This window comes from Ruditapes philippinarum, unplaced genomic scaffold, assembly GCF_026571515.1.
Source record: "Ruditapes philippinarum isolate M1 unplaced genomic scaffold, ASM2657151v2 ctg990_1_1_1_1, whole genome shotgun sequence".
Lineage (NCBI taxonomy): Eukaryota > Metazoa > Mollusca > Bivalvia > Venerida > Veneridae > Ruditapes > Ruditapes philippinarum.
Window position 1 is genome coordinate 165,853 of NW_026863230.1, and position 27,573 is coordinate 193,425.

Genomic DNA, 27,573 nt, shown 5'->3' on the forward strand with positions numbered 1-27,573 from the left:
GTTCAAATTGCTATAATACTATAAAAACTGCTTCAACACTAATCAAACTTGGCACAAATGTTGGCTGGACCATTTCCCTTGAAACAACATGCTCAGGCTTAAATTTTATGTTACCATGGCAACGAGAGGACATCTCAAAATTGCCAAAAATCACTATTTTGCGTTGATTTTTTCCATCAAAATTGATTTCAAAGTGCTGCAACTTCTCAATGGATTGAGATAGAGTCAAATGCTTTTCAGCATTGGTTACACGTTACCTTATGATCAATCTGGGGTCATTTATAGCCTCTCACAAGTCCGAAATTTTCTTGGCGATGAGGGGAACTCCGCCCCCCTTCAAACCCCCCAAAAAGAAAGGGGCACATCCCCCTTCTGGCAGCCCCTGATGTATCTTTTGGTAAGGGGGCCGCGCCGAAAAAGTGGTCACTTTTTTTAACAACATTTCTCAAACAAAAACAAGTGTTGGGGGCCTAAATAAGGCATTTTTTCACCATTAGAGACAACAAAAAGGGGGGGTGAAAAGGGCGTTAAAAGGCGTGTATATCGCGTATTAAATGGGTCAAACAGTGTTATGTACAACAGAATGAATATTATGAAAAAGTAGATGACTAACATAGTTATACTTAGATAGTGTTGATGGTTAAAGTTAAATACAGTATATAAGTCATCAAAAACAGTGGAATCCAGAATTAAGCCTCAAATTTGACTAATCTACTATAGAACAAATAGTACTTAAAATCGCTACCGGAAATTTGAGAACGGCTTGAAGTCCGGAAACAGGAAACCGAGAATTAGTGAACAGCATCACTCTGACGTCATTTTGTAAACAAAGATGGAGGTTATTGGATAGTTTTCCGAAATTAAAATAAATTTTCTTTGATTTGCGCGCACGAAAGGGAAAAAGAAATATATCACCACGCTTATTGATCCAGTATCGAATAAATTCTTCAAGATGAATACGGAAGAAGTTTCATTTTTAAAAGATCAAGGTTTAAATTTGAATTATTGATCAAATTTCGTGTTGAAACTTGACACAAACATGATAAAAATCAAATTTAAATCGATTTTCCCCGTTTTCATAGATACATTTAAAATTTTGTCGAGTCATTTTATGTTATGTTACAATGTCTATTTTATTAAACAAATTGCAATGAATATTGTGTGACATCAGAGACATAGGATAAATAATCATTAACTATTTTAACCTCTTAACATCTGAACTTCTCAGAACTGTTCATTATTTAGGGGAGGAGGTGTGTTTGTTCTATAAATAAAATGTTGCTTAAGAAATAATATATCACAAACAGTGATTTTATCGCTAAATTAAATCACTGTTTGTGCTTCAGATGTGTTGAATTATATCACTCAGGCATAGCAAAAAATCACTGTTAATTGTTATCTTGCGCCCGATTTGTTTCTGTACTTATTTTCAATGCATCGCTTTTTTTTATGGTTATACATGTCACATGTCTAAATTCTAATGCTTACGTCAAATGCCTAGATATAGAACTTCATCAGTGATTTTATTGCATAATAACACACATTTTCAGTCCTAAAATGGGGGTCATGTTAGAATTAAATATATTTTTACTTCTTGGCAAAGCAACCATGATAAACTATTACAAGCCCATATCATCTTATAAATATATATTGGACTAAAGGTGTGTAAGCAGTCAGATAACTCAGCCAGAAGAGCCACGGAATGGTATTTCATGGATCCCTAGCTCGAGATGTGGTCAGGCTGAATTGACGCACAACAGGGCACAGTGACTCATAATTATAGCACAGAGCTAAATTCACATTGCTCTGCAACCCTGAGAAATTCCAGGATTAATTTCAATACTAAATTCGCCACCCTTTGATATCTTGGTTTTAAACTTTTATCCGTGCTACTGGTATGAACCATACTGGCCAGAGTCCATGAAAACTGACAACCTTCAAACTAAACCCTGAAGGCTGTGTAAACACTTGATTTAGTTGTTGTCAGGGTTAGAATTTAGCAATATTTTCTACTTGCAGATTTTTGCAAGTGATCAAATGTTTAACTGGCAATATGAGGTAGTCAACTGGCATTATCATGATCATGTATCTTATTATTATTTTTAACAGGATGAAAATGTATTTTGGACATGACAAATGATAACAAGCTTGAATGTCTATTGAATGTCACAGAGATCTGCCGAGGACGCGATTTTGCGCCATTGGCGCTAAAAAAATGAGAATGGCGCAGGAAAATCGGCAGCAAAGGGCCATGGGCGCATCTAAAATCTGTGCCAGACTTATAAGAAAACAAAACTGTCTGCTGGGTTATTTAGTCATCCAGTCAAAACTGGTACCAACAGCAACATGTTACCCATGCTCCTGTAATTACGCATATTCTTGAGTTTATCCATTCCCCTATAGCTTTTGTCCATGATATCTACTTACCGCATTTCTTCTCATAATCCCTTTCCCACACAGATACTCATTTCTACTACCATAAATTTAATCCAATAAAACAAACAAACAAATTATACAACTACTTAATATTAAAAATGATTATTGGTAACTGAAAAAAAGTGTTGCTATTTCAAGAAATGCTGTAAGTTACAGTATAATCTGACAGGTGTTTAACTTGATCAACCCTAAGGTCACTCAAGTTCATGCAAGTTTTGGCTGATGAAGTGTAAAAAAAGATGTATATTTCGTCATCAGAATATTTGACAGGGTGATTAACCAATCAGAGAAACATTGTGCATGACTTTTTTAATGATCAAAAGGTCTGTCGGCAAATGTCTTTGATGTATGCTGTCTACACAGAGGCATACAAGGGGCAATAAAATTCGTCAATATACAGTGGTAAGGGACATTTGGTGCAAAGTAGAAACAATTAAATGGATAATGCACAATATAAGACATTACAAGTAAGAACCAGCAATTATGTGAATAAATTTACATATCAAATTTTTGAGCAGCCATTTAAAAAATATTTTGCCTGCAATTAATATTAGTTAGCAAGTTACCATGTAGGCATAATTTTTAATTATTGGTTAAGTACTGAATTATAAGTGAACCACTTGTCATAAAATATGATTTAAGTTCAATACCAGGGAAATTCAATTATCTACAAACTTTTTAACAGTTATTTTGGTCAATGTTTACTTATTTTCCCATGGCCCATACTTTGGTAAAAATGGCCCATCATTTTCAGACCAAGTGGGCCCAGGGCCCAGTACTTTCAAATTATGGCAGATCTCTGATGTCAGAAACATCTTTATCACTAGTAAACACAGATCTCTCATGTAAAGAAACAAAAACATTTCAACACATTAATTAATAAATGATAAACAACTGTTTAGGGATCAGATTAGATATACCAGAGGAATGTTTCTTAGGACCTTCATTATTTTAGCATATTTTGTACCTGATTAGTCATTACACCAACATCCTGAAAACTCAGAGGTACTGATCTACTTAAATAAATATTTTAGTCTAAAGGAGAGAAGTGCTACGCATTTACATTGGACCCTGATAAAACAATATGGATGCTCTAACCAATAGTGTTTGACTGTTATAAATAGTCTAATCAAAATATAGTCACAGAAAATATAGAGCAACAAAAAATTGATTTGTAAGTTTTAAAGGTAACCGTCATCAGTTACTGTAGCGGGCAGTTGCCAAGCATCATCATCAGCTAAGAAGATATCAATTATGTAAATTATGTCCAAAATGAACAGTTACTTGCAAATTAATGCCAGCTAGAGTAATTTTTACTGGCAGTATTAAATTTTAACTGGCATTTTGCCAGTATGCCAGCTTAAATTCGGTCTATCAATCTGGCACTTTAAAGCAAATGAATGTTTCAAACTTTTGCCCTGCCACTGGGCTTCACATGGTTTATGTGGACTTACATTACAAAACACATATTCATATATATGTATGTCTTATTGTGTCTAACTACAATGACTAAAGTTTGAACATTTGGAATGTGTTAGCATTGCCTTGCGTAACTCTACAAAACTGATATTAATCATGACCCAGGGGTCAATATTGGCCCAGTCCTTGTCCTTCAGAACACTAATTTTAAATAGTCTTTTATTGAAAAACATGTTATTACCGGTACATGTACTCATGCAACTTGGGTCAATTTTGGCCTCCAACCGGGGGCCACTTGTTTTATAGACTTATATAGGAAAACACATTTTAAGTGCTATTGTGTGAAACTACAATATTAATTTTAGAGCTGAGACAGTTTGGCATTTAACTTTGCTAAGTGGACCTCTACACAATTGAATGACCTGTAAATTTTAAGTTTTAATAATGAATCAAACCCCTACAGTAAATATGTCCCTACCCTTTGCATCATTTTGTATCATAAGGATAATTAAGATGAAATATTTTTCATACAAGTTTCATGAATGGGTCACTTCCTTAATTGAAAGATTATTTTGGTTACTGAATCAAATTTTCATTTATGTGCATGTTGTGGTGCTCCTCTTTATGGTTTATCAAGAGATAATTATGAGCATATAATTACATGTATATTGACTCTCATCATTATCGAAGGCTGTTTTCACAGGTGGGGGGGGGGGAAGGGGGCCCTTCCCTTAAACATTTGGTGAAAATTACATGGTATATTTGAAAAAGATAAAGAAAAGAACTCGATTTAAAATTGAATTTAATTTTAGAGAAAAATTGCATCATTGTAAAGATTTTTTGTATGTGTGGGTGAAAGAAGGGGAAGGACATGTCCTTGCAATAGATTATAGGAGAAAAGCCCTGTTATCATACACATAAGTAGATATCATTATTACTTATTGCTATTATCATAAATATTATAATCATAATAATAATAAGAATTGTCAATACCATGATACAATTATTATATTTGTTATGATATTGTTTAACAGTTTCCTTCTATATTTTAGTCCATAGGCTGACCCATGAGCTGTCTAAATATAGAGGACAAGGGTTGAATATAGAAGATGACTTGGAGGTAAGAAACCACTATGATTGTACATAATTGAGCCATGTCACGACAAAACCAACATAGTGGGTTTGCGACCAGCATAGATCCAGACCAGCCTGCGCATCTGCGCAGTCTGATCAGGATCCATGCTGTTTGCTTACCAACTCTATGGAGTGGAGAAACTGACAGCAAGCAGCATGGATCTTGGTCAGACTGCACAGGTGCGCAGGCTGGTCTGGATCCATGCTGGTCGCAAACCCATTATGTTTGTTTTGTCATGACATGGCTCATCTTAATTTTGTGTGTATTCCATACAATTCAAGTCATATTTAATTTATACCTTTTACATGGTATTGTTATATAATTGTTGAATGATTCTATGTACATTTTGTATTTGACTGAATAATTTGAGACATCTTTAATTTAGATTCATTAAGGAGAAAAGTTTAATTTTAAGTACCGGTACAGCCTTAATTTTTATGATTTTAGGATCTCTTGTTCATGAATGTTTAAGGTTATGACTTGGAGCATAATAAGTACCATGTTTTTGTGGGTTTGAGCCCCATGTGTTAATATACAATTTCAAAACCAATAACAATTTAAACAATTGTTTTGGTCTTTATTTTCCATAACACCTTCGAGCTGTATAATACAATATTATAATGTTTTTCAATTTTTTATGATTGATATTACAAAAAAGCCAATAATAAATGTAGTTACATTAAGAACAATGCTTTGTTTGAAGCAAAGAATATAATGAGATTTTGTATGACATATAAGCAATGACACATGTAAAAGTTCTCTAAACCTGCAAGAACCGAAAGTGGTAAGCTTTAAGCCACCAGTTATACATGTGTAGAGCATTATCTGTGCAATTTGACCAGGCACTATTCTGTTGGTAGCTAATTTTTTGTATTTTGTTATTGATATCCATTAAATCAAATGGAATTGATACTAATTCAGCAAATTAAGGATTTACACAGCTTCACATTGTTTACATCTGATAACGTTTAACCCTGACCACCCTGAATATCTTAAATGGACTCATCCATTTATCAGTTTGGACAAAAACCATTCATCATTTTAGGGGAGAGTTCAAAATATTTACTGACTGAATAGCAAACTGTTTCTGACCATGACCAGATGGCATTGATGTGCAAGCTGATGTTTGCTGGTCGTATGGGTAGATTCAGTTGCTGTCAGTAGGCTGAATGTTAACTGTTTTCTTATTATCACTCTGCTAACTTAATTATAATTATGCTGTGTAAATGTACAAAATAATCAAAATTATGATCACTTGATGTATATATCATTTCAGAGTCCTTTACCTAATGATGGACCCCCAGCTCCCTGGCTTACTGATAAAGGGTAAGTGTTAAGATATAAAGATATTGGATATTTCATAACTTTATTTTGAGGCCACTGGCTTACTGATAAAGGGTAAGCGTTAAGATATTGTTTATTTCATTACTTTATTTTGAGGCGTAATATACATGTTACATGACTTCTTTCCTGTCAGTTTATATTGCAGGTTATAATCTCCCCTGATATCAGAATTTGTATACATGTAATTTTATAATTGAATTCATATTTAATACATATGTTACTAAAAGTAACATAATTGCCTATGATTTTAACGGATTTTGAGTGACTCCACACCGATTGCGATATTGCAGCCCTCAGGACGGCTTAAACTCATAATCATAATCGGCCCTCATAACACTAGTATGTGCACTGCCTTAAACAGTGAAGTAGGTTTATATTGCTTGACTTTACAATGAGAAAGCATGCATATTTTATACAAGCACCGAAAGAAAATACCATAAATATGAAAATAAAACATGCTTCTTGATTCTATATTGTTCTTTGTATACTTGGTAGAAGTTACTTTACAGTAGAAATGTACAGATACAGGAATTCATGTTACTGCGACATGTATATATATTACACCTAAAATAGGTTAAAGTTTACAGGTTATTAGCTCCCCTGATTTTAGAATATTTTTTTTTTATCTTAATTGGTTGTTATCTTCCATGATTTTAGAATTTTTTTATATTAACAGGTTGTTATCTCCCCTTTTGGCAGAATATGACTCACAGATAAAGGAAATGCAGCATCTTATCAATGCATATGAGGTTAGCCACTTTCTTATTGTTTTAGACAAACAGCAATTGCCAAATATAAAGCTAGTGAAACTTTATTATTAAAGGAACTCCACTGTGGTCCAAAAGCCAACAAAATAAAAAATAAAATTTCTTACATAGACCAGCAGGGGCACTTTAAACAGACAGATAGGCAAAAATTAAATTTAGATATATACTTTAATAAATTTCGAAAATTGTATTTTTATGCTATTCTAAGCCAGGTTTGAGTTAATTTTTATGCTATTCTAAGCCAGGTTTGAGTGTAAGTATTGCAACTTTGGGTATTTTTTTCACAATTAGCATAATTATTATGGAAAACAGAGAAAGAGAATGTTCTGAAATTTTGCAGACAAGTTATTGATCTAGACCTACATAAAATGGAACATTAACCTTAGAAAATTATTTCCAGCAATCATCTTAACAAAAGACCTCAGTGCAGTCCCTTTTAATATGTCTTTGTAAAAAAAAGTAATAAGGATAAGGAAAAACACAGTAAAATATCAAATTGATATATGTAATAATTCTATTTTCATTTCAGTCTTTCATGAATAGGTTTAGGTATTGTTGTATTGTAAAGTTTAAAGATTTCAGTCATCTCAAACATATGAAAGAAGTAACAATAAATGTTCTAAAGTGCTCATTAGGATGAGTGGTTAAAGGGAGGTGACTTCAAATCACTTGTCCTCTTTACCAGTGGTTATTTTCTATGTGAGGAAGTTGTCCGGCTAGCTTAGTTATAGTCAGGTGCCTGCTGAAATATTATGTATAATGAGGTCTTTGATCACCAGTAAAGCTGGAAAGTCAAAATATGACCCCTAAACAGTATGAGTGAAACAATGAAATGCAATGTTTGTACATATTTTCAGAATGAGCTTAAAAGTTTGAGGCCAGAAGTTTCCAGGCTGGTACAAGAAAATGAACGGTATTTAAAATTTTGTATTTTAATGTGGTCATTTATAATTTCATTCCTCTGTCATATTTTTCAATTGCTAAAACATCTTATTTATTTTAAATGTTTTATTTGAGAAGTAAGTCATAAAAGTAGCAAAATATAAACTAAATAGTATTTTGTTCTCTGTACAAAATACTTATGTACTATATGTGTACTTATTGCCAAAAAGCAACAGATGATAAAGTTGGTTTAGCTTATTAGCCAGGAGTTAGATTAAAAAAAGTGTTGGAGCACCACACTAAATGCCATGTTCCGGAATATACTGGACAAGGCACTTGAATGATTAAATGCTAAAATCTCGCCATTTCTCACAATGAAATGAACTTTAAAACATCTAATTCATCTCTTCACACCGATTTATATACGATAATAAATGAAAATGTCAGAATCGGCGAAAAAAGTCATATTTTTCTACTTTGTGATCATGATTTTTTCAAGGGTCTATAGGTACTGCTCCAACACTGTAGTGAGTTAATCCATTAGCCAATGAGTAACTTTTGAAATACTATAAAAGTACACCAAAATTTAAAAGCTAGTGAGAAATGGAAATAGAAGCATTTCTGAGGCATAATTGGCCTAATACACTAGTGTAATATTGTTTTTATTAAATGGCTTTATTACACTCCTGTGGCTTGGTTTATGTGATATTATACTGTATTTTATTCTTGTTTTAAGACTAAATGAGAAACTGAAGGATGCTTTAAACTCCCAGCTACCAAGTAATGGTACAGGCGACACAGAGCCTTTACAAGGTGATGAAGAAATTCTACAGAATCTACAGATGCAAGTAGAAACAGTTGTTCAGGTATATATAGTCTACTTCCATAACATTTTACTGGTCCTGATAAATGTATAGCCTGTTTTATTTATGTATAATATGTGATCTGTCTCTCAAAAAGTTAAGTCTTTCATGTATATATGAGCCGCACCATGACAAAACCAACGTAATGGGTTTGTGACCAGCATGGATCCAGACCAGCCTGCGCATCCACACAGTCTGATCAGGATCCATACTGTTTGCTATCATTTTCTCTACTTGTATTGGATTTGTAAGCAAACAGCATGGATCCTGATCAGACTGCTCGGATGCGCAGGCTGGTCTGGATTCATGCTGTTTGCAAATGCATTAAGTTGGTTTTGTCATGGTGCGGCTCATTTTTCCAGTGCTGCATGGTGAATAGCCTTCAGGCCTTGACAAATCCTCTTGTCTGCTCGCATTTGCGAGTAAAGTTTGGGTTGAGTGAGAAAAAAAATTGATCAAACTTGCTTGATAGATTCTCTTGATGCAAATGATGTTTCTCTAAATATTTAATATAAATGAAGTTATGTGGTAAAAAATTTTTACTGCAGACACCAATTCAATCGTAATACTGTCCCAATGAAAACTGGAAATTGACCTAATGACAAGTATAAAACTTTACCGAATGTGTATGATGAATAGATTCCGTAACGACAGCAGCATTCAACAATTTTTTATACATACACACTCTATAATGTTTTATACTTAGCCATGAGGTTAATATTTTAGTGTGTTAAAATATGAATGGAATTATATTCAGGCTATGTTGAAGATTATATAATAATAATTATACAGTTTTATGAATATTATTTAACAATATGTCATTGAATAAACCAATTATACCGATATAGACCGATAATTAGTAAAATTGAGTCTTGTGTTTGATTTTTACATTGCAGGGAGAGTGGCCCAAATCCTGGTTTTTTCATTAATACATATAGACAGACAGCTAGTCATGCAAAATGCAAAGTCTGTTCCATTTAAATGTAAAAATTCTTGAAAGAGATGTGGTCTTTATCTTGATTTCAGCATAGCAGAAACTAGAAGGATTTAAATCATTTTGAATTTGTGAGATTTTGTTCAGCTTCTAGAATTTAGCAAACTTTATATCTTTATTGTGACAAAAATCCCAACTATAAATCATTAATTGTATTTTATAGGAGAAAGAGGCAGCTGTAGAAAGATGGCATGAGGCGGAGCAAGAGATTGATAGGCTTCAACATCAGTTACAGGTAACGCCTTTATCTTCTGTATAATCATTTCTGATTGGTCCTGTGAATGGTTCCGCCCTTATCTTTTGTATTATCATTTCTGATTGGTTCTGTGAATGGTACCACCTTTATCTTTTGAATAATCATTTCTGATTGGTTCTGTGAATGGTACCGCCTTTATCTTTTGTATAATCATTTCTCATTGGTCCAGTGAATGGTACCGCCTTCATCTTTTGTGAATTATTTTTTAACTGGTCTAGTGAATTGTACTGCCATCAACTTTTGTTATATAATTTCTGATTGGTCCAGTGAATGGTACTTTCTTAAATATTTGTAAAATCCTTTGAAATTGGACATTTAATGTTATTGCCTTGAAAGTTTGTTGATTAGCCCCTTAAATGTAATTTTCAACTGTTGTGAAAACAATCAAGAATGATCCACTACAAAATTAGAACACACATTGAGATCCTCCTAGTCTTATATGGACCAGTCTCATTATTGGAAATGATCTTTAAACAATGCTAGTAAGGCAAAAAATAAGTTTTACAAGCCAATTAGAAATGTGTTATTTTAAGTACGTAGAAACAAATTTCAATAGTATGGTGCTCTATAAAATGTTTTGCAAATTTTGCCTTAATTATTTTGAGGTTTTATGTTAGCTCCAGCTCTCACTGTAAGGCACAGCAACTTAGATATTGGTACTGTACAACCTCGAAAGATCATCACCAATTTGGAGGGAAATATTTTGGTTCTTGCTGAGTGGTCGCACTCTAGGGAGGTTATATTCAGTGTTTAATCTTAGTTTATGGAAGATTAAATTCTGTTGTTTGTAAAAGAGGTTATTGCTCTATGAAGGGACTGTTTTGCAGGGGTTACTGTATACTGTATTTTTTCTGTTACAGGAAGAGAAGAATAGTCATCAATGGGGTGTTATAGAACAACAAGCACAACAGGTAAAATATATTAAATCAATAATGATGTGACAAATGATGTAATATGTTGTGTCATCACTGGGGGTGAACCCCATATTTATATATCTCAATATTGAGCAAAGGTAAAATGTATGTGTGATTTTCCACTGATCTAGATGGGATCTTTATTGAATATTGATGTGACAAATGAAAATATGTCACAGGAAAAGATAAAATGAGATAAAAACAAAATTGTTAAGTGAGATAAAAAAAACCAAAGTATTATGAACTGGAATATTAGAGGTGATATCTGTCATGGGATTTATTCATATTTTATTTCAGATGCAATCAGAGTATTTTGAGACAGTAAACCTGTTGAACAGAGAGTTAGAGCAAGTGCAGACAGAGTTACGGTAAGTTACCTAAACTATAGAAAAACATGACAAGTGGTCTCATACATTGTAGTTGTAATTTCAATACAAAAATGCTTTTGTATATTAATTTGCTGTTGTGAATGATGTTCTTTTTTTTTTGAAAAGGCTTAAATTACAGGTTTGTTTGTATTTTATGTTTATAATGTACAGGATTTTGTCAGTATTCTATGTAAAGGTTTAGATAATATGTCTGTATTTTATGTGTCTGTTTGTGTATATTTTATGTATATATTTGTCTGTATTTTATGTGTAGGTTAGTGTGTATTTATGAATTTGTTTGTTTGTATATTATGTATAGTTTTGTGTGTATTTTATGTATAGGTTTGTGTGTATTTTATGTATAGGTTTGTCTGTATTTTATTTGTAGGTTTGTCTATATTTTATGTCTAGATTTGTCTGTATTTTATGTCTAGATTTGTCTGTATTTTATTTGTAGGTTTGTCTGTATTTTATGTCTAGATTTGTCTGTATTTTATGTTTTGATTTGTCTGTATTTTATTTGTAGATTTGTCTGCATTTTATGTCTTGATTTGTCTGTATTTTATGTCTAGATTTGTCTGTATTTTATTTGTAGGTTTGTCTGTATTTAATGTAAAGGTTTGTCTGTATTTTATGTATAAGTTTGTCTGTATTTAATGTTTAGGTTGTCTGTACTTAATGTTTAGGTTTGTCTGTATTTAATGTTTAGGTTTGTCTGTATTTTATGTTTAGGTTTGTCTGTATTTTATGTCTAGGTTTATCTGTATTTAATGTTTAGGTTTGTCTGTATTTAATGTTGAGTTTGTCTATATTTTAAGTCTAGGTTTGTCTATATTTTAAGTCTAGGTTTGTCTGTAGTAACTGTCTAGGTTTGTCTGTATTAAATGTATGAGTTTGTCTGTATTTTATGTCTAGGTTTGTCTGTATTTTATGTATGACAGGTTTATACAATAAATATACTGGTTAAGTAATATGTTAATACCTTTTTCTCTTATCTATCTAATGATTACAGCTTATTGACTTAAGATAAAAATACAAGAAAGTTGTTTTTCAACGGATTAAGTTTGCTTTTTATACTCACTGTGTGTTTATCATTTAAGTTTGTAGCAATTTTACCTTTGATACAATATATATAATAAAAAATACTAGAAGAAACGTTTTGAATTTAAGATTGCATCCATTTTACTTTACATTTTTAATTCTTGTATGATATAGGCAAACTAGACAAGAGTTAGAAACTGCCAGTTTACAAGTGAAGGATTTAAGAAGAACCAATAAAGATTTGGAGCAACAACTTAATTGGAAGGTAATTCTTGATTTTATGTGCCTTCTGTTTTATTATCTACAGATTTTGTTAAAAGTGCAATTATCATTATTTTGAGCCTGAACAGCATACTTGGTGTGCTAGTGGTTTGAAGTCAGGCCAGACATAAACTGGACTGTTTCAAATTTGGAAAAAAGTAAAGGCTATAACAAAACCCCACAGGGAAAAGCCATGTCATATATTGTCCTGGAGTTGAATTCCCTCAGTTTTGGATTGGACCGTTCCATATTTGATAAAAGGTAAAGTGTAATTCAGAAAAAAAAATGCACAAAAAGAGTTTAAAATATGTAAATGTAGAGTTAAATTGGACTGTTCAAAACCCATTACAGAAAATCAGCAAATATAAAATGATTTCCTTTTTGATAGAACAAAAATCTATGCCGTATAGAGTCAGGCCAGCCTGCACACCCATACAGTCTGACAAGGCATTTTACTGTTGGCTGACTTACTTTAAATGTTCATCATGATATCCCATTATTTGATAATTGACATTTCCATACATAGAAACTGGTTCAGTCAATGTAATGAATGAAACAGGCCAAAGAGTTAAAACCTGCACTTTAAATTTGAAAATTGAATTTCTTAAAATAAGTTATTGTATTATTTTGTGATATAGGATCAAGAGGTAGCTGAGGTGATATTTAAAGAAGGTATTACAGATAGTAAGGTGAATGAACTAAAACGTATTATGGACGATAGAAAAAGAAGGTTTGTGATGCTTTGATTAGTAGTTGCTTTTATATATAGGGTATTTATGACAGAAACTTATAAGAATGTAATAACATTTTAGAAATTCACTGCAGTTAAATTCTAGTTTAATTAAAACAATTATAAGTTTTACTATTCAAATAGAATTTTGGCTGTCCTACTCTCACTATATAGTTGACCTTTGTAGAATAATTGTTTGAGGGTCTGTGTTCAACTTCATATATTATTAACAACTGAAAGTATTTCCACAAAACTTCATAGGTCATTGTCCATCTTATTTAGACTAAATTGTTCCCTATTGACAGCTTGTTAATTGTCTTGTTAAGACTTTGTGTACAAAGTTAAGAAATACAACCTTTGAAAATGTCCACTTGAATTTTCACACGTCATTGGGGTCAAAATTATGATGATGACCTGTCTCCAAGGTCAGTGCGACACTTAGAGGTTAAAGGTCAGCAGTTAACAAATCTTGTAAATATTAAATTGAACTCCCATCATGGCAAAATGTAACATAATTTGTACTTTTGCCTGTGAATATTAAAAAATTATTTTTATCAACAGTTATTGGTCCTCTTACTTTAAAAGGTCTTTTATTGCAGATAAAAATATGTTTTTTGTGCCCTAACATATATCGGGGTCATTAGTGTCTTTCAGACTTTACCAATTTAGAAATTTACAGCATTGCACTTATTTTACTGTGAAACTGAGTATATTTAAACATGCTGTCAATCTGACAGGTCTTATTATGAAATCTTAGATTGTAGAAGTATATTTAAGTGAAATGAGTTTGTTATGTTTTTTTCAGAATATCTGGTTTAGAAGCAGAAGTAGAGGAGTTCAGGAGAGACAAACAAGCCCTGGAAGTTAGAATTACAGAAATGCAAAAACGAAAGTAATTGATTTTCTTGTAGTACTTTCCCCATAGATTTATGTGTCTGAAAGTATATGGTTCCTCTACTTTAGCCCTTAATTTGCTGGAACCAAAAGTGATTATCCTTGGATAAAAGTTTGAAAAACTGTCTGTATTTTGTCAGATAAGGTTATTGGTCAGTATCTGGACAGACCTATCCCATATGTTTGTCCAGTTTTTACATTGTTAGCTACACAAAACGTAGGGGCGTCCGTGGCTGAGTGGTTAAGGTCGTTGACTTCAAATCACTTGCCCCTCACCGCTGTGGGTTCGAATATCGACAGGGACTTTGGATTCTTTCATGTGAGGAAGCTATCCAGCTAGCTTAAGGAACGTTGGTGGTTCTACTCGGGTGCCCGTTCGTGCCTGAAATAATGCACGGAAGGGCACCTGAGGTCTTCCTCCACCAGTAAAGCTGGAACGTCGCGATATGACCTATACTGTGTCGATGTGACGTAAAACCCAAAACAAACAAAAGCTACACAAAACCACTTTTTAGCTCGACTTTTCTATGAAAAGGGGAGCTATCCTACTCGCCCCGGCGTCGGCGTCGGCGTCACACCTTGGTTAAGTTTTTCGTACCACCCCACTTTATTTCAGAAGTATTACAAGTATGGCTTCGAAACTTACCATACTTGTTCACCATCATAACCTCCATCTACAGACAAGAGTACATAACTCTGTCAAGGTTTTTGACAGAATTATGGCCCTTTTTTGACTTAGAAAGTGTATTGAGCTTGGTTAAGTTTTTTGTACCACCTCACTTTATTTCAAAACCATTGGAGGTATTGCTTTGAAACTGACCATACTTGTTTACCATCACGACCTTCATCAACAGACAAGAGGACCATAACTCTGTCAAGGTTTTTGACAGAATTATGCCCCTTTTTGACTTAGAAAATACATTGAATATGGGTAAAATCCACTTATTGCCTTAACCCTTTGAGATATTGCTTTGAAACTTTTTAATGCTATTTCACATCATTACCCCATCTGTACGCAAGAGAAGGTAACTCTGTCAAGGATTGTTTTTAAAAATTAAGGCCTTTTATCGACTTAGAATCTTGGTTAAGTTTTTAGTACCAGTCCACTTTTTGACTGAACTGTTTGAGATATTAATTTGAAAGTTGGAATACTTGTTTACAATCATGATTCCCAAACATGTCCAGGAGAAGGTAATTCTGTCAAAGATTTTATTTGAATTATGGCCCTTAACTGTCAATGTTTTGTATTATAGGCAAGCACTAAAAAACTTAAAAAATCTAAAAAAATTCATTCCTATCCACTTGTTCACTTTACCATAAATTATGTCATATAAACATTGCTGTAATATTCAAGGGTATCAAACAACTAGTTCACTTTAAAAATACAGAGATTCTTGTATTGCCTTTTACTGCAAAAACTTTTTTTATTGGCAAGCAATAAAAAAGTCGAGCGCGCTGTCTTACGGACAGCTCTTGTTTCATATCAAACTTACTTAATATATTGAGTGGTGTTTTCATATTCAAAGCACACTTGTCATTTGTACAAAATCAGATAATTGGAGTTAATATTGATGTAACATTGCTTAACATTTTCACTCTCTAAATAAGTATGCTATTTCAATATTTCAGTTCTGATTTTTCAATGTTTCAAATCTGATATTTCATTCTTTCAGTTCTGATATTTTAATGTTTCAGTTTGAAATTGTTATTTTTCAATTTTGACATATCAATATTTATTTTCTGATATTTCATATTTTCAGTTCTGATATTTCAGTGTTTCAGTTCTGATATTTCAATGTTTCAGTTCTGATATTTACAATGTTTCAGTTCTGATATATTTCAATGTTTCAGTTCTGATGTGGCTAACAGAGAGTTGGAGGCTGTTGCACAGATGAGGGAAGCTGTACAGATGGTAGAGACTGCGGCCTTAGAGAAAGAACAGGTTAGTAAAGTTTGAGACTGTTTAAGTTATTTTAATAGCCTATTAAAGTGGCATTATTCCCATTCAAGTATAAATTGTCAGTAAACAAGTAAAAATAAAAATAACTGGACATTTTGCCATATTTGTGTTTTGGCATGAAAAACAAAAATTAATAATCCACATGACCAATGGAAATTTCTGTAAATATTGTTTAGAATGTATTCATAATGCTCAATTATGTGGGGCATGCTCAATTATTTTGGGCAGTCTTTCTATAATTTAGGTAGCTTTGTATTGTATCATACACATTTTTCATAATCAATTATTGGTCAGTCACTATTATATTAGCAAATCTGTTGAAATATATTACTATTTCAACTGTACTTGATGATGAAAAATTGAGCTTAGTGTCACTATAAAAGCTGAAGCAGTATAAGTTTTGATATTTTCGTTATTATATGTTATACTAAATCGGTATATGTTTGCTACTGTAGGCTGAAGTATCCCTCCAGCAGAAAGATGAGGAGTTGGAACAACTACGTGAAGTTATAAATAAACTGATAAATGAAGCTGGTGCTAGGACAAGACAAGAGGTAATACTGGTTTGTTGATATATCTAGTAACACCAAGGGGTGAAGTGTACATTGAAATTTATTTATAAATTGCAAACAGCACTTACAATCCATGTAAATTACAATGAAGAGGTTAAACTATGCAACAAATACCCCTTACTGTGTTAGTCTCACAGTACTTCAAAATGGAAAAAATCTGCAAAGGATGATAAAGAAATATACTAAGAATTAAATTGATAATTAATAAAATGTGCGATTCTTAGCCTGATTTGAGTTTTTGGGGTCATTTTGCACATTAATAATGACTATTTTTGTGTGAGGGAATGACCTTAAAATTTACAAGTTATTGGGCCAGACCTACATCAAATGGTACACAAATCTTGAAAAAATATTTTCAGTCCTGACATGTAAAAAAATCCTCAGTGGAATCCCTTTAATCTATGTGCTACCAGCAGTCTATTTGGCAAATATGTCAGTGATTATATTTTTTTTTCAAAACAGCCTCTGGTTTTGTGAAGCACAATAGACCCAAAAAGTGGGGGGGGGGGATTTTAGATCAAACTCAAACAACTGAGAATGGAATTTACTCACACATTTTATAAAATTTTCAATTATCATACAATTTAACATGCATTGTACATAATAAAAGCTATCTATTGGGACAGCTTTATGTGTGTCAGTCATTAAGGTTTATTTACTGGCTGATATAAGTCAGTTGCTGTTTAGTCATGGTTCTGGTGAATATAGTGCACAGGGCATTTCAGGGGAAATATAGCATTTTTTTGGGGGGGGGGGGGGTTATACCATTTTTGGGCTAGGGGAAACAGCCTTTTATATTCGGCTTGTAAAATATAGGGAGGAATCAATGTACAAGTATGTAATAAAGTAGAAAACTTGTTGTTTCAGGTTGATCAAGTACGAGCACAGTCTAATGACAGGATACAGAAACTTACAGAAGAAGTTCACGCACTAGAGATGGATAATTCCGAGAAACAAGACAATCTAGAGAAAGCCATCAGAGAGAAGAGGGCGGCCGAGTCTGAGCTGGAAAAAGTAAGTTTATTATGAATTTATTCTTAACACTTTAAATAGGTTATATAAAAGAGTAATCTATATATAAATCTGTGTAATACTGCATGCTTGTAACATTTTCATTAGATAATCATGATGTTTATATAGTTTTGTGAACATGGCTGCTGTCAATTTATAAAGAAATCTCACTTTTTTCTCTAAAGAAAAATATGCTTGCTGTATTATAAATTCATAATAAATATTTGTGACAGGTAATATAGCTGTATATAAACAGTTGTTTGGAAATATAACCATCACCTTGTGACTTCAGTTATATTTCCAAACAACTGTTTATATAGGGCCATATAACCTGTCAAAAACCTTTATAACTAATGGTATAACTATTTGTAAAGCTATCTACATTATCCAGTGTTAGAGTTGAAATACATAGTGTAGAGAGTCCTGTGAGAAAAGAATGTGATATTGACTGTTCAGCTATAACTTAAGTTGCTCTAAAACCTAGTTGGCTTATCCATTGATAATGTCTTATTTTCTGTCAGGTGTATAAAGAAGGGGTTAATCAGATGAACAAAGACCAGGGAAGTTTTGAGAACATGAACAAACGTGCCATTAATGCTGAGAGAGCTAGAGATGATGCCAACCTTCTAGTAGAAACATTACAACATAAACTGAAAAGGGAGGAAATGAAGTAAGTCATGAATAATGTGAAATAGTGTGTTAATGAAATAGAATAATTGTGAAAACCTTATAGCATAACTGCATGAAGGAAATGAAAATCAAAAGATTTACAAACAAAAAGGTGTTGAAAAAAGTCACTACTTTTGGAGGAAAACCTCAGGTGACCCTCATAGTAGAACCACCAAATTGAATGTTCACAAAGCTAGCTGGATAGTTTTTTGTCATGAAAGTATTCAAAGTCCCCGGATGGATTTGAACCCACAACAGAGAAGGGCAATTGGTTTGAATTAAATGACAGTCACAACTTGGCAAATGATGCCCTATTTTGAAAATATATGCAAACACTACCAACAAAGGTTCTGCATAGGCAATTAATTTTTTAAAGCCCAGTTTTCTTCTTGTTGAGGTAAATTGACAGATCTGAGAGGGTTTATTTTTCGAAACCTTTGTGAATCTGCATTTTAAAACAAAATATGTTGTAACTTTTATCTGTATGGTTATGGTTCAATATCTGACTATATTTTAGCTAAAGTTTTGCATATTTGTGAACCGGAGGGTTTGTAGCATGTATAATGTCTTAACGGGAGTGTCAAGTAAATCATTATGACGAAAAGCTGAAAATAACATTATTTTTAACTGTTTTGGCCTTCCATACTTTTTTCCGCAGTGCTCAACAGTTAAAGGATCAGCTTGAGGGTCAGATAAACAACTACAGGGAGAGAATGTCGAGTTTACAACAAGAGTTTGAGAATGTGAATGATGATAGGGTTAAATTACTAGATGATATGGATGTCTTAAAGAAGAAATTACAGTCAGCTCAACAAGAGAAAGAGGCAGCTCAAAGAAAATACCAAAAAGAGGTTATCATGTTTTTTATATTAGTTAATACAAATTTATTTTAGTTCCATTGTGTCGGAAGCTTTTTCACTTTTTGAAAAGCAATATGGCTCAATCACTACTCATGATCACTCAGGTGCTGATTTTTTCAGTATAAACTTAACATTTGGTAAAGATTTTGTTGTTAACTATTACATCATTCACCCATCTAAGGTATTCACTTGAAACATTATACCTGTATTTTAAATTATTATTTTCAATCTTTACATGTTTTCTTTTTTCATGAGTAGTTTTGTTTACAGTTTTATTTTATAGGGCACTCTTATGATATTCAAGGGCTGAGTCTTTTAAACAGTCCTGCTTTGATACATGTAGTAAAAAGAAAAATCATTTTTTGGCCAAAATAATGTTTTGGTACTTGGACCATCAGAATATTTCATTGGTGGGTAGGAGAGGGGTAAACAGAGCATGGTTTACATAATTTTATAATAATATATTATAGAGTGGGTTGGAAGGTGTTTACAGACAATGTTTCCTTTTCATTTTTGGTTGGTCCGATCAAATAATGTGCACTATTTCATTTTATACCTGAGCGAATAGATTAAATGTTATATTATAAATTACTACAGACCTGAGTGAATGCATTAAATGTTTTATTATAGATTACAATATATGAACAAGAAAACAACATGAAGATCAGAGACTTTGAAGTTAAATTACAATCTACTGAAGATGTTAACAGACATTCCATGTCAGAACTACATAAATTATTAAATGGTCAGCAAAGAATGTGTGCCAGGTATGATTATCATTAATTCTAAAACAACCCGCATTTTTACCTGCTGAACATAGAAGGACCGAAAGTGTGTGTTATTATGCAATAAAATCATTGTTTTCATTCAAATGTACATCATTATATAATTCCTCGCATCCAAACTCCAAACAGTGATTTTATTTGGGGATGTATTATTTCTTAAATAAACAACTGGTTGATTTAACATTTATGTTTCCATACAGGCATGAATGAATAACTTCTACCTATGTTGTATAGAATCTTAATCCCTTTCCACTCACAATATATTTAATGGACTTGTCCATCTTTCAATCTGAATCTTATCTTTTATTATAATCATTTTTTAGGAAAATTGAAAAATATTTTTAATGACTGAAAAGCAAACAGTGTTTACCATGATCAGATGGTACAAATGTGATGACTGATTTTGATCTGCACTAAGTGCATAGGTAGAATCAGTTGGCGAAGGTGGCGTGGGGGAGGGGATTGCTACATCAGTCAAATTGTGAATTTTGACACCATTTTGGAAAAAATAGCAATTTCTGCTTGTGAATAATTTGCTTGTTTACCAAACCCATTAGATGAGTAGAAAATGAAGGAAAATAATTTTTCATTAATTTTATTAAAAAAAAATTATTACTTTCTTCACAGATGGAAAGAAGAATGTACAAGTATTGCTCAGAAATATGAAACTAAGGTAACAGATCTCAGGTCAGAAATGGCTCAGCTTAAAAAGAGAAACCATGAAGTGACTAAACTTCTCAAAGATAGTCAAGAAAAAACTATACAGGTAAAGAAAGCTTTTACTGTCTTTGAAAAAGTGTCACACAGATATTTTCCTGTACAACTCTTATAAGCAGAGTTGTGTTAAAGTAATTTATGAATATGATCAGAAAAAATGCTTGTAATTTTGAGGGTCATTTGAGGGTCAATTTTATGTGGTCTGTATACCAAATGTGCGGAACACATGTTTAAATTCAAGTGGTTAAAAATCCAATTTTGAGCCCCTAAATCCAGCTGAAAATCCAGTTTTGCCCATTTTAGTTGCCAATGCACGCTATTGTTACCTGCTTTTTATTGCTATGGAGTGATATCCCTAGTTCTGACCTAAATACACAAAATATTGCCTATGCTGATCTTACAAGTGCTGTGTAGTTGATATGAAATTAAGAAAGCACAATTTATTGAATTGATAATTTTATTTTAATTTAAGGCAGAAAAGATGATACAGGATTATACACGAGGTATACAGAGAATGGAACAAAGAATGAGAGATTCTGAAAGTAGGGCAGCTGATGCTTCCAAACAGGTATAATATATGTTTCTAGTTTCATGCTTATTAAACACACTTTCATAATCATGCTTATAAAACATACCTTCAGAACACAACTGCTACATCATTTTAAATAAATACATCTCCAATATCATGTTAATTAAACACATCTCCACTATCATGTTAATTAAACACATCTTTAGTATCATGTTAATTAAACACATCTTTAGTATCATGTTAATAAAACACATCTCCTAAATCATGTTAATTAAACACATCCCCTAAATCATGTTAATTAAACACATCTCCTAAATCATTTTAACTAATCAAATCTCCAGTATCATGTTAATTAAACACATCCCCTAAATCATGTTAATTAAACACATCTCCAGTATCATGTTCATTAAACACGTCTCCAGTTTCATGTTAATTAAACACGTCTCCAGTATCATGTTAATTAAACACACTTCATACATTATGTTAGTTAATCACACCTTCTGCATCATGTTAATTAAACACACATACATCATGTAACTTAAACACTCCTTCATCATGTTAATTAAATTAACATACATTGTGTTAATTAATCACACCTTCTGCATCATGTTAATTTGATACACAAAGTTTACATCATGTTTATTAAACACACATACATCATGTAAATTAAAACATCTAAAACTCAAGCGGATTAAACACACTTTCAGCATCAAATTAATAAAACATACTTCCAACATCATGCTAATAAAACATACCATTAAAATGATTTTGATTAAGCACACATCAAGAATATTGCTAATACAGCACACCTTTAGATTAATGTAAGTAATGCATATATTAATGAAAATTTAAATATTTGGAATAATAAAAATATTGGATATATTTTAAATGATAAAAATATTTTGTGTATAGTGTGCAATTAAAGTACTTTATTCTAGCATATTGCACTATTAGCCAGCATTTTATAACCTGTTGTAATAGAAATAAAGAGCACCAGTAAATATAATTGTAGTTATCTCGACATATATTGAGAGAGAAGCAAATGGAGAGCGAGAGAAGAAGTTTATCTCAGGAATTAAAACGTAGTCAGATGGATGCCTCAACTAAATCTGTTAGGTAAGTTATCAGTCTTCTCTAGAGATTATATAATTGAGCCGCGTCATGACAAAACCAACATAATGGGTTTGCGACCAGCATGGATCCAGACCAGCATTTGCATCCGCGCAGTCTGATCAGGATCCATGCTGTTCACTTACAAACCCTATTACAAGTAGAGAAACAGATAGCAAACAGCATGGATCCTGATCAGACTGCGTGGATGTGCAGGCTGGTCTGGATCCATGCTGGTTGCAAACCCATTATGTTGGTTTTGTCATGACACGGCTCAAATTTTGATTTCCTGGATTGGCACTTTGTTGTTGTCATATTGCAGATTATCTGTGATGTTATATCTAGTATTTAATATGATTCTGTTCTATTCTGGTATCCAGGTTAGTCGTGCAACAGGGGCCAGTTTCTCAAAGCTCTGTTAGATTTAACTGTCTGTAAGTGGATTTAACAGATGATTAAATTTAACAGAGATTTAACTGGCCCCAGTCGTATAAAGACTTTAACTTGAACAGATTAGTTGAACACATCATTCTGTAAATTTTAAGTACACAATTATTTCTTTATAATGTTTTGATAATGAATTTTGTGCAAGTCTGGGCTCAGGGTTTAGTGCATGGTCGGAAGCACTTATTTTGCTTGTGGTATGTACCAATAGTCTACAATAGTAAACTCTACAATTATGATACTTTCCTATAGTCACATACTGGTAAAAGCTGGCCTCAGTGACCAACTGGTGAAGGTTTTCAACTTTAAATCACTTGGCTATGACAACTGTGAGTGCAGATCTGGCTATGAACTTTGAATTCTACCTTGTCAGAAAGCTATCCAGCTATCTTATGGAATGTTGGTGGTTCTGCTTACTTGTCCACATGTGTCTTAAATAATGCTTCGAAAAGCACAGTAGGTATTCTTTCACCAGTATAGCTGATATGTCGCCACTTGACCTTTGTGGAATTGGTGTGACTGAACATCCCAACAATGATTAAATTTCCGAACAATATGATCATTTGTTTGTAAAAAAATTGACTTTGAAATGTTGGACATGGTCTTTACAGCAGCATGCCCCCAGATGCATGATAACTTTTGCAAATGTTTTTAAAGGTAATATAGTGTGAATTATTTAATTTTACCCATGAAATATTGTGCTATATCAGTCAAATATATTTCATATTTTTTTAAAAATATATATAAGATATAAATATGAAAGTGGCCGCAGTCAAAACTCATATTTATTTTAAGGGACTTCTTTCGCCATTTTGTTTGAAAAATCCGATAAATACAAAACAACTTTTTCTTGAATTTTGTTTTGAAAACTATCTAGAATGATAGAAAATGGTCGAACTAAGAAAATTAATCCTAACGCCAATATCTTTAATTCAGTAATTAACGCTGTACAGATGTTTAAAGAGTTTTTTATATGACTTCACAATGTAGGGCCAAACAGTGCATGCTTACACATAAATTACTGCGCGCTGTACAAATTGGCAGTTGGTAGCAAGCATGGGGAATCATTACCATTTTCTTTGATAATGAAATAAAATAAAAAGGTAATTTTTTTAGTTTTTCGTGAAATATGGTATATATTTTCACTCAACATGATAAAATGCCACATATTTTCACTCGCCGTACCGGCTCGTGAAAATATGTGGCATTTTATCATGTTTCATGAAAATATATTCCATATTTCATGCAAACGAAAAAACATCCTCTTAGTAAAAAAAGAAAATAATTTTCACATTGCAATCGGCTCATATAATACACTTAAATTACCGAAATGAGGTCAAAATCATGCAGTAGTTGGTTGACACTGCTAAGTCAGGCCTGAATTGCAGCATGTAAATTATCAATGGATTTTTTAATCTTAAATTTTTTCAAAATTTTTGTACACTTCTCAAATTTGATTTTCTTGAAATATTTTGACTCATCAAGAGGCATGCAGCTTTAAAATCTGTATCTGTTATTAATCACTTTAGCTGAATGTAAGGACCTAAGGTTTGTATACAACATGTATATATTACATTTGTCTGTGTGATATATCACTCAAGTTTAGTTACATTATGTACATGTATTCTATATGTGTTTTGGTATGTTTGAATCACAGATCATTTTACAGTCAGGTAACAAGTCCTGTATTTATGTTAACTGTTCTGTTTCATGTATACTATGATTGCACTGTTCTAAGCATGTTCTTTCCATTAACTTTCATATTTTATATCCACTCTTTCTAAAATTATGTTTGTGAAATATATATGTGTGTGTCTTTGACAGTTAATCAGTATATATTAAGATAGTGTCTTGTTCAGAATTTTAAGTTCTTTCTCACAAATTAGTAGACTAGTTACTTATAATCACAAGTGCTTACAGGAAAAAAGAATAACAGACATTGTGTGGGAGATGTTTAATTTTCAGTACTTTGAGAAAAAATTGTCAGTCTATAAAAAATGTTATTTTGCTGTAAAAATGTTAAAGATATAAAACAATAGATGATGTCTTTTAGTAATGGGGCTTTGTTGCAGTTGTCTTTGGTCAGAGGGGGTTATTTAACACAAATTTGATTGTACATCATCACCTTTGTGCAGTAACGGCTTAACACCATATATAATTCAATAGGAATTAGCCTGTTACTGCATTAAGGTGACATGTTTGATTTAACTACTAATTTTATATAAAAACAGTGGGAAGGAAAACAAGGTGATAAATGTATTGGTAAACAGTGTAAATATGAGAAATATAAGATAACTTTAACAGTCCTTTTGCATTTTAATGGTCTTTAACATTATGTTTTAAAAAAAACAACTATTGTGTACTTTTTAATAAAAATATAATAAACACATGTATATTATTAGAATAGTGAAATGGACTGTCAGCTTTTGTTGTCATGTTATGAATTATTGTCAGATCAATGTTTACTTGAACTGAAAAAGACTCTAAAAAGATGAAACTCATATCCAAAATTTTAGGAGCCTAACTATAATGACAGATGTAATTAAATCATATGTGCTTTTGACAAAGGTAATTGCGACATCACACTTTTATTTCATCAGTTTCAGTGGGTCACATACAGTAACATATTCTTCAATAGTGCCTGATTATGATTTTGTTATTACTTTTGGTTTTAATTTACTTCGATGATTTAACGGTCATATTGTGTCTTATTACATACTTGTGCCACTTTTGTGACTCCATAAACATGCTATTGCACAGTCATGCATATACATGTGGATTGATTTGAGGCCATTTGTGTTATACAAACATAGTGTTAAAAGGTGGTAAATGATACTTTTAGCCTGTCAATGAAAAAGGTGAATCTTTTTTACTGTAAACAGTTCTTATTTTGGATATTTGAATATTTACTTGTGAAGGTTGACCTCAGGTGCTACTCTTTGCATTTTTTCAGACACAAGCTGAGGCATCTGAGGAGGACAGCTAACCTTTTGTTAGCTTGATAGCCTGCTCAGATAAAAGTTCATGTCAGGTTTTGAACTTCGAGTGGAGTGCTATGGCTGAATTAAATTCAGTAAACACTCACCACAGTTTTAATGACTTAAAATCTAAATAAAATCTCTTCTTTGTATTGAAATTATGAAAGTAAGAACTTTGTTCCAAACTAACAAAAGAAAGTTATATGTACAATTGACAAATAGAATTATTTTATATTCATGTCACTGTGTAACAAATGTACGCATAAATTAATTGTAGACGTTTATATGATTAAAAGAGGCGGTAAGAAACCTTTTATTTTATTTCAGAAGTCACCCAGATGATTTACATATAGCAGATCTTGCCGCAAGTCACGGTTCAATGAACGGATCAGTCCGCAGGAAAGGAGAATTAGACCAGTACATTGAGGACAGATGATAGATAACTTATAGCATTATAGTATCCCATTGTTCCAGTTTCATCATGTTGACCAAAGTCTCATTATAGCTCTTGTCAAGTTTTACATTGTTTACCATAATCACTTGTTTTTGATATATATGCAACCTTTAAAGGCCTGTTAAGCCTCAAAAATACTATAACTTGAGTTCTCAAAAGCTTTTTACTTTAGTGTCTTGTTACAGTTTCCGAAAAGTAACTCATGGGTCATATCACTGATCACTTTATTGTTTCTTTGTTGTTTTGGCTATTAGTACAGTTATATTGACAATTAGTACAGTTAAATTGGCAATTAGTACAGCTATAATGGCAATTAGTACAGTTATATTGACAATAAGTTCAGTTATATTGACAATTAGTACAGTTAAATTGGCAATTAGTACAGCTATAATGGCTATTAGTACAGTTATATTGACAATAAGCACAGTGATATTGACAATTAATTCAGTGATATTGACAATAAGCACAGATATATTGGCAATTAGTACAGTTATATTGATTTTTGTCAAAATACAATTTTGTTTACATTTTGCTACCTGTATGACAAATATTTTCTAGCACCTGACATGTCCTGAATACATGTACATTTGTACTACATTTTAATACTCAAGTTTGCCCTTTCTGCAGAATGAAAAAGAAAAATATCTAAGCTTAATATAAAAGATTTATACTTTACATATCAATAGCATATTTGTGCATACATATCACATTATGTGCAAATCCAAATTAAATTTACCTTAACATTGGTGTGTCTTCTGGAACAATATTGGCATAGACCAATGCCTGTTATTAATGTATTTAATAATAAAGGAAGGGATGCTCTTTACTCATTCATAGTTTTTTATCATTTGACTTTTTTATCATGACACATGGTTATAGGCATTTAAATGATTCCAAACTATTTTCCATCCTAGGTAATAAAAAATTGATTAATATAAGTCCATGTTTCTGTTATTGATATTTAGGCTGCTTAAATACCATGGAAACAGGTTAAAATCATTGGTGCATTTATTTCTACAGAATATTTAAAGCTGATTTCACTTTGTGGTTGGTTTGAAGATGGTTTGAAGATCTGTTCTCAAATTTTTGTTTGTTTTTATATTTCTATGTGTTTATATTGACTGTGATATTAATGACATGTTCTACTGTAAGTGTTCTACTGTTTTACAATGTTTACTTT

General features: G+C 32.2%; 1 protein-coding gene across 3 annotated transcripts; it reads left to right on the plus strand.

The window, feature by feature from the left end:
• The first annotated feature begins 819 nt into the window (after positions 1-819).
• Positions 820-26,727, plus strand: LOC132721528 (sodium channel and clathrin linker 1-like). Of its 3 annotated transcripts, none has more exons than XM_060705846.1 (23): positions 820-989; positions 4,908-4,975; positions 6,267-6,316; positions 7,011-7,083; positions 7,959-8,014; positions 8,720-8,849; positions 10,004-10,075; positions 10,957-11,007; positions 11,308-11,378; positions 12,594-12,684; positions 13,319-13,410; positions 14,216-14,302; positions 16,156-16,246; positions 16,720-16,818; positions 17,704-17,850; positions 18,369-18,517; positions 19,175-19,367; positions 20,007-20,143; positions 20,789-20,927; positions 21,351-21,446; positions 22,420-22,523; positions 24,619-24,634; positions 26,267-26,727. In XM_060705846.1, exons 1-23 carry the CDS (start codon positions 953-955, stop codon positions 26,279-26,281), a joined length of 2,064 nt encoding a protein of 687 aa, XP_060561829.1. In that variant the 5' UTR covers positions 820-952; the 3' UTR covers positions 26,282-26,727. The 3 variants fall into 3 exon arrangements, with proteins under 3 accessions (XP_060561829.1, XP_060561830.1, XP_060561828.1); XM_060705847.1 differs by lacking the exon at positions 24,619-24,634 and adding an exon at positions 24,491-24,509 and having other exon boundaries at positions 26,267-26,389; XM_060705845.1 differs by lacking the exon at positions 24,619-24,634 and having other exon boundaries at positions 26,267-26,725.
• Positions 26,728-27,573: the final 846 nt, after the last annotated feature.

Coding starts and splice junctions, on each gene's coding strand:
- LOC132721528 (XM_060705845.1), top strand. CDS start 953: ATGAATACGGAAGAAGTTTCATTTTTAAAAGATCAAG. Junction 7,084..7,958: donor ATCTTATCAATGCATATGAG/GTTAGCCACTTT, acceptor ACATATTTTCAG/AATGAGCTTAAAAGTTTGAG. Junction 12,685..13,318: donor AGCAACAACTTAATTGGAAG/GTAATTCTTGAT, acceptor TTTGTGATATAG/GATCAAGAGGTAGCTGAGGT.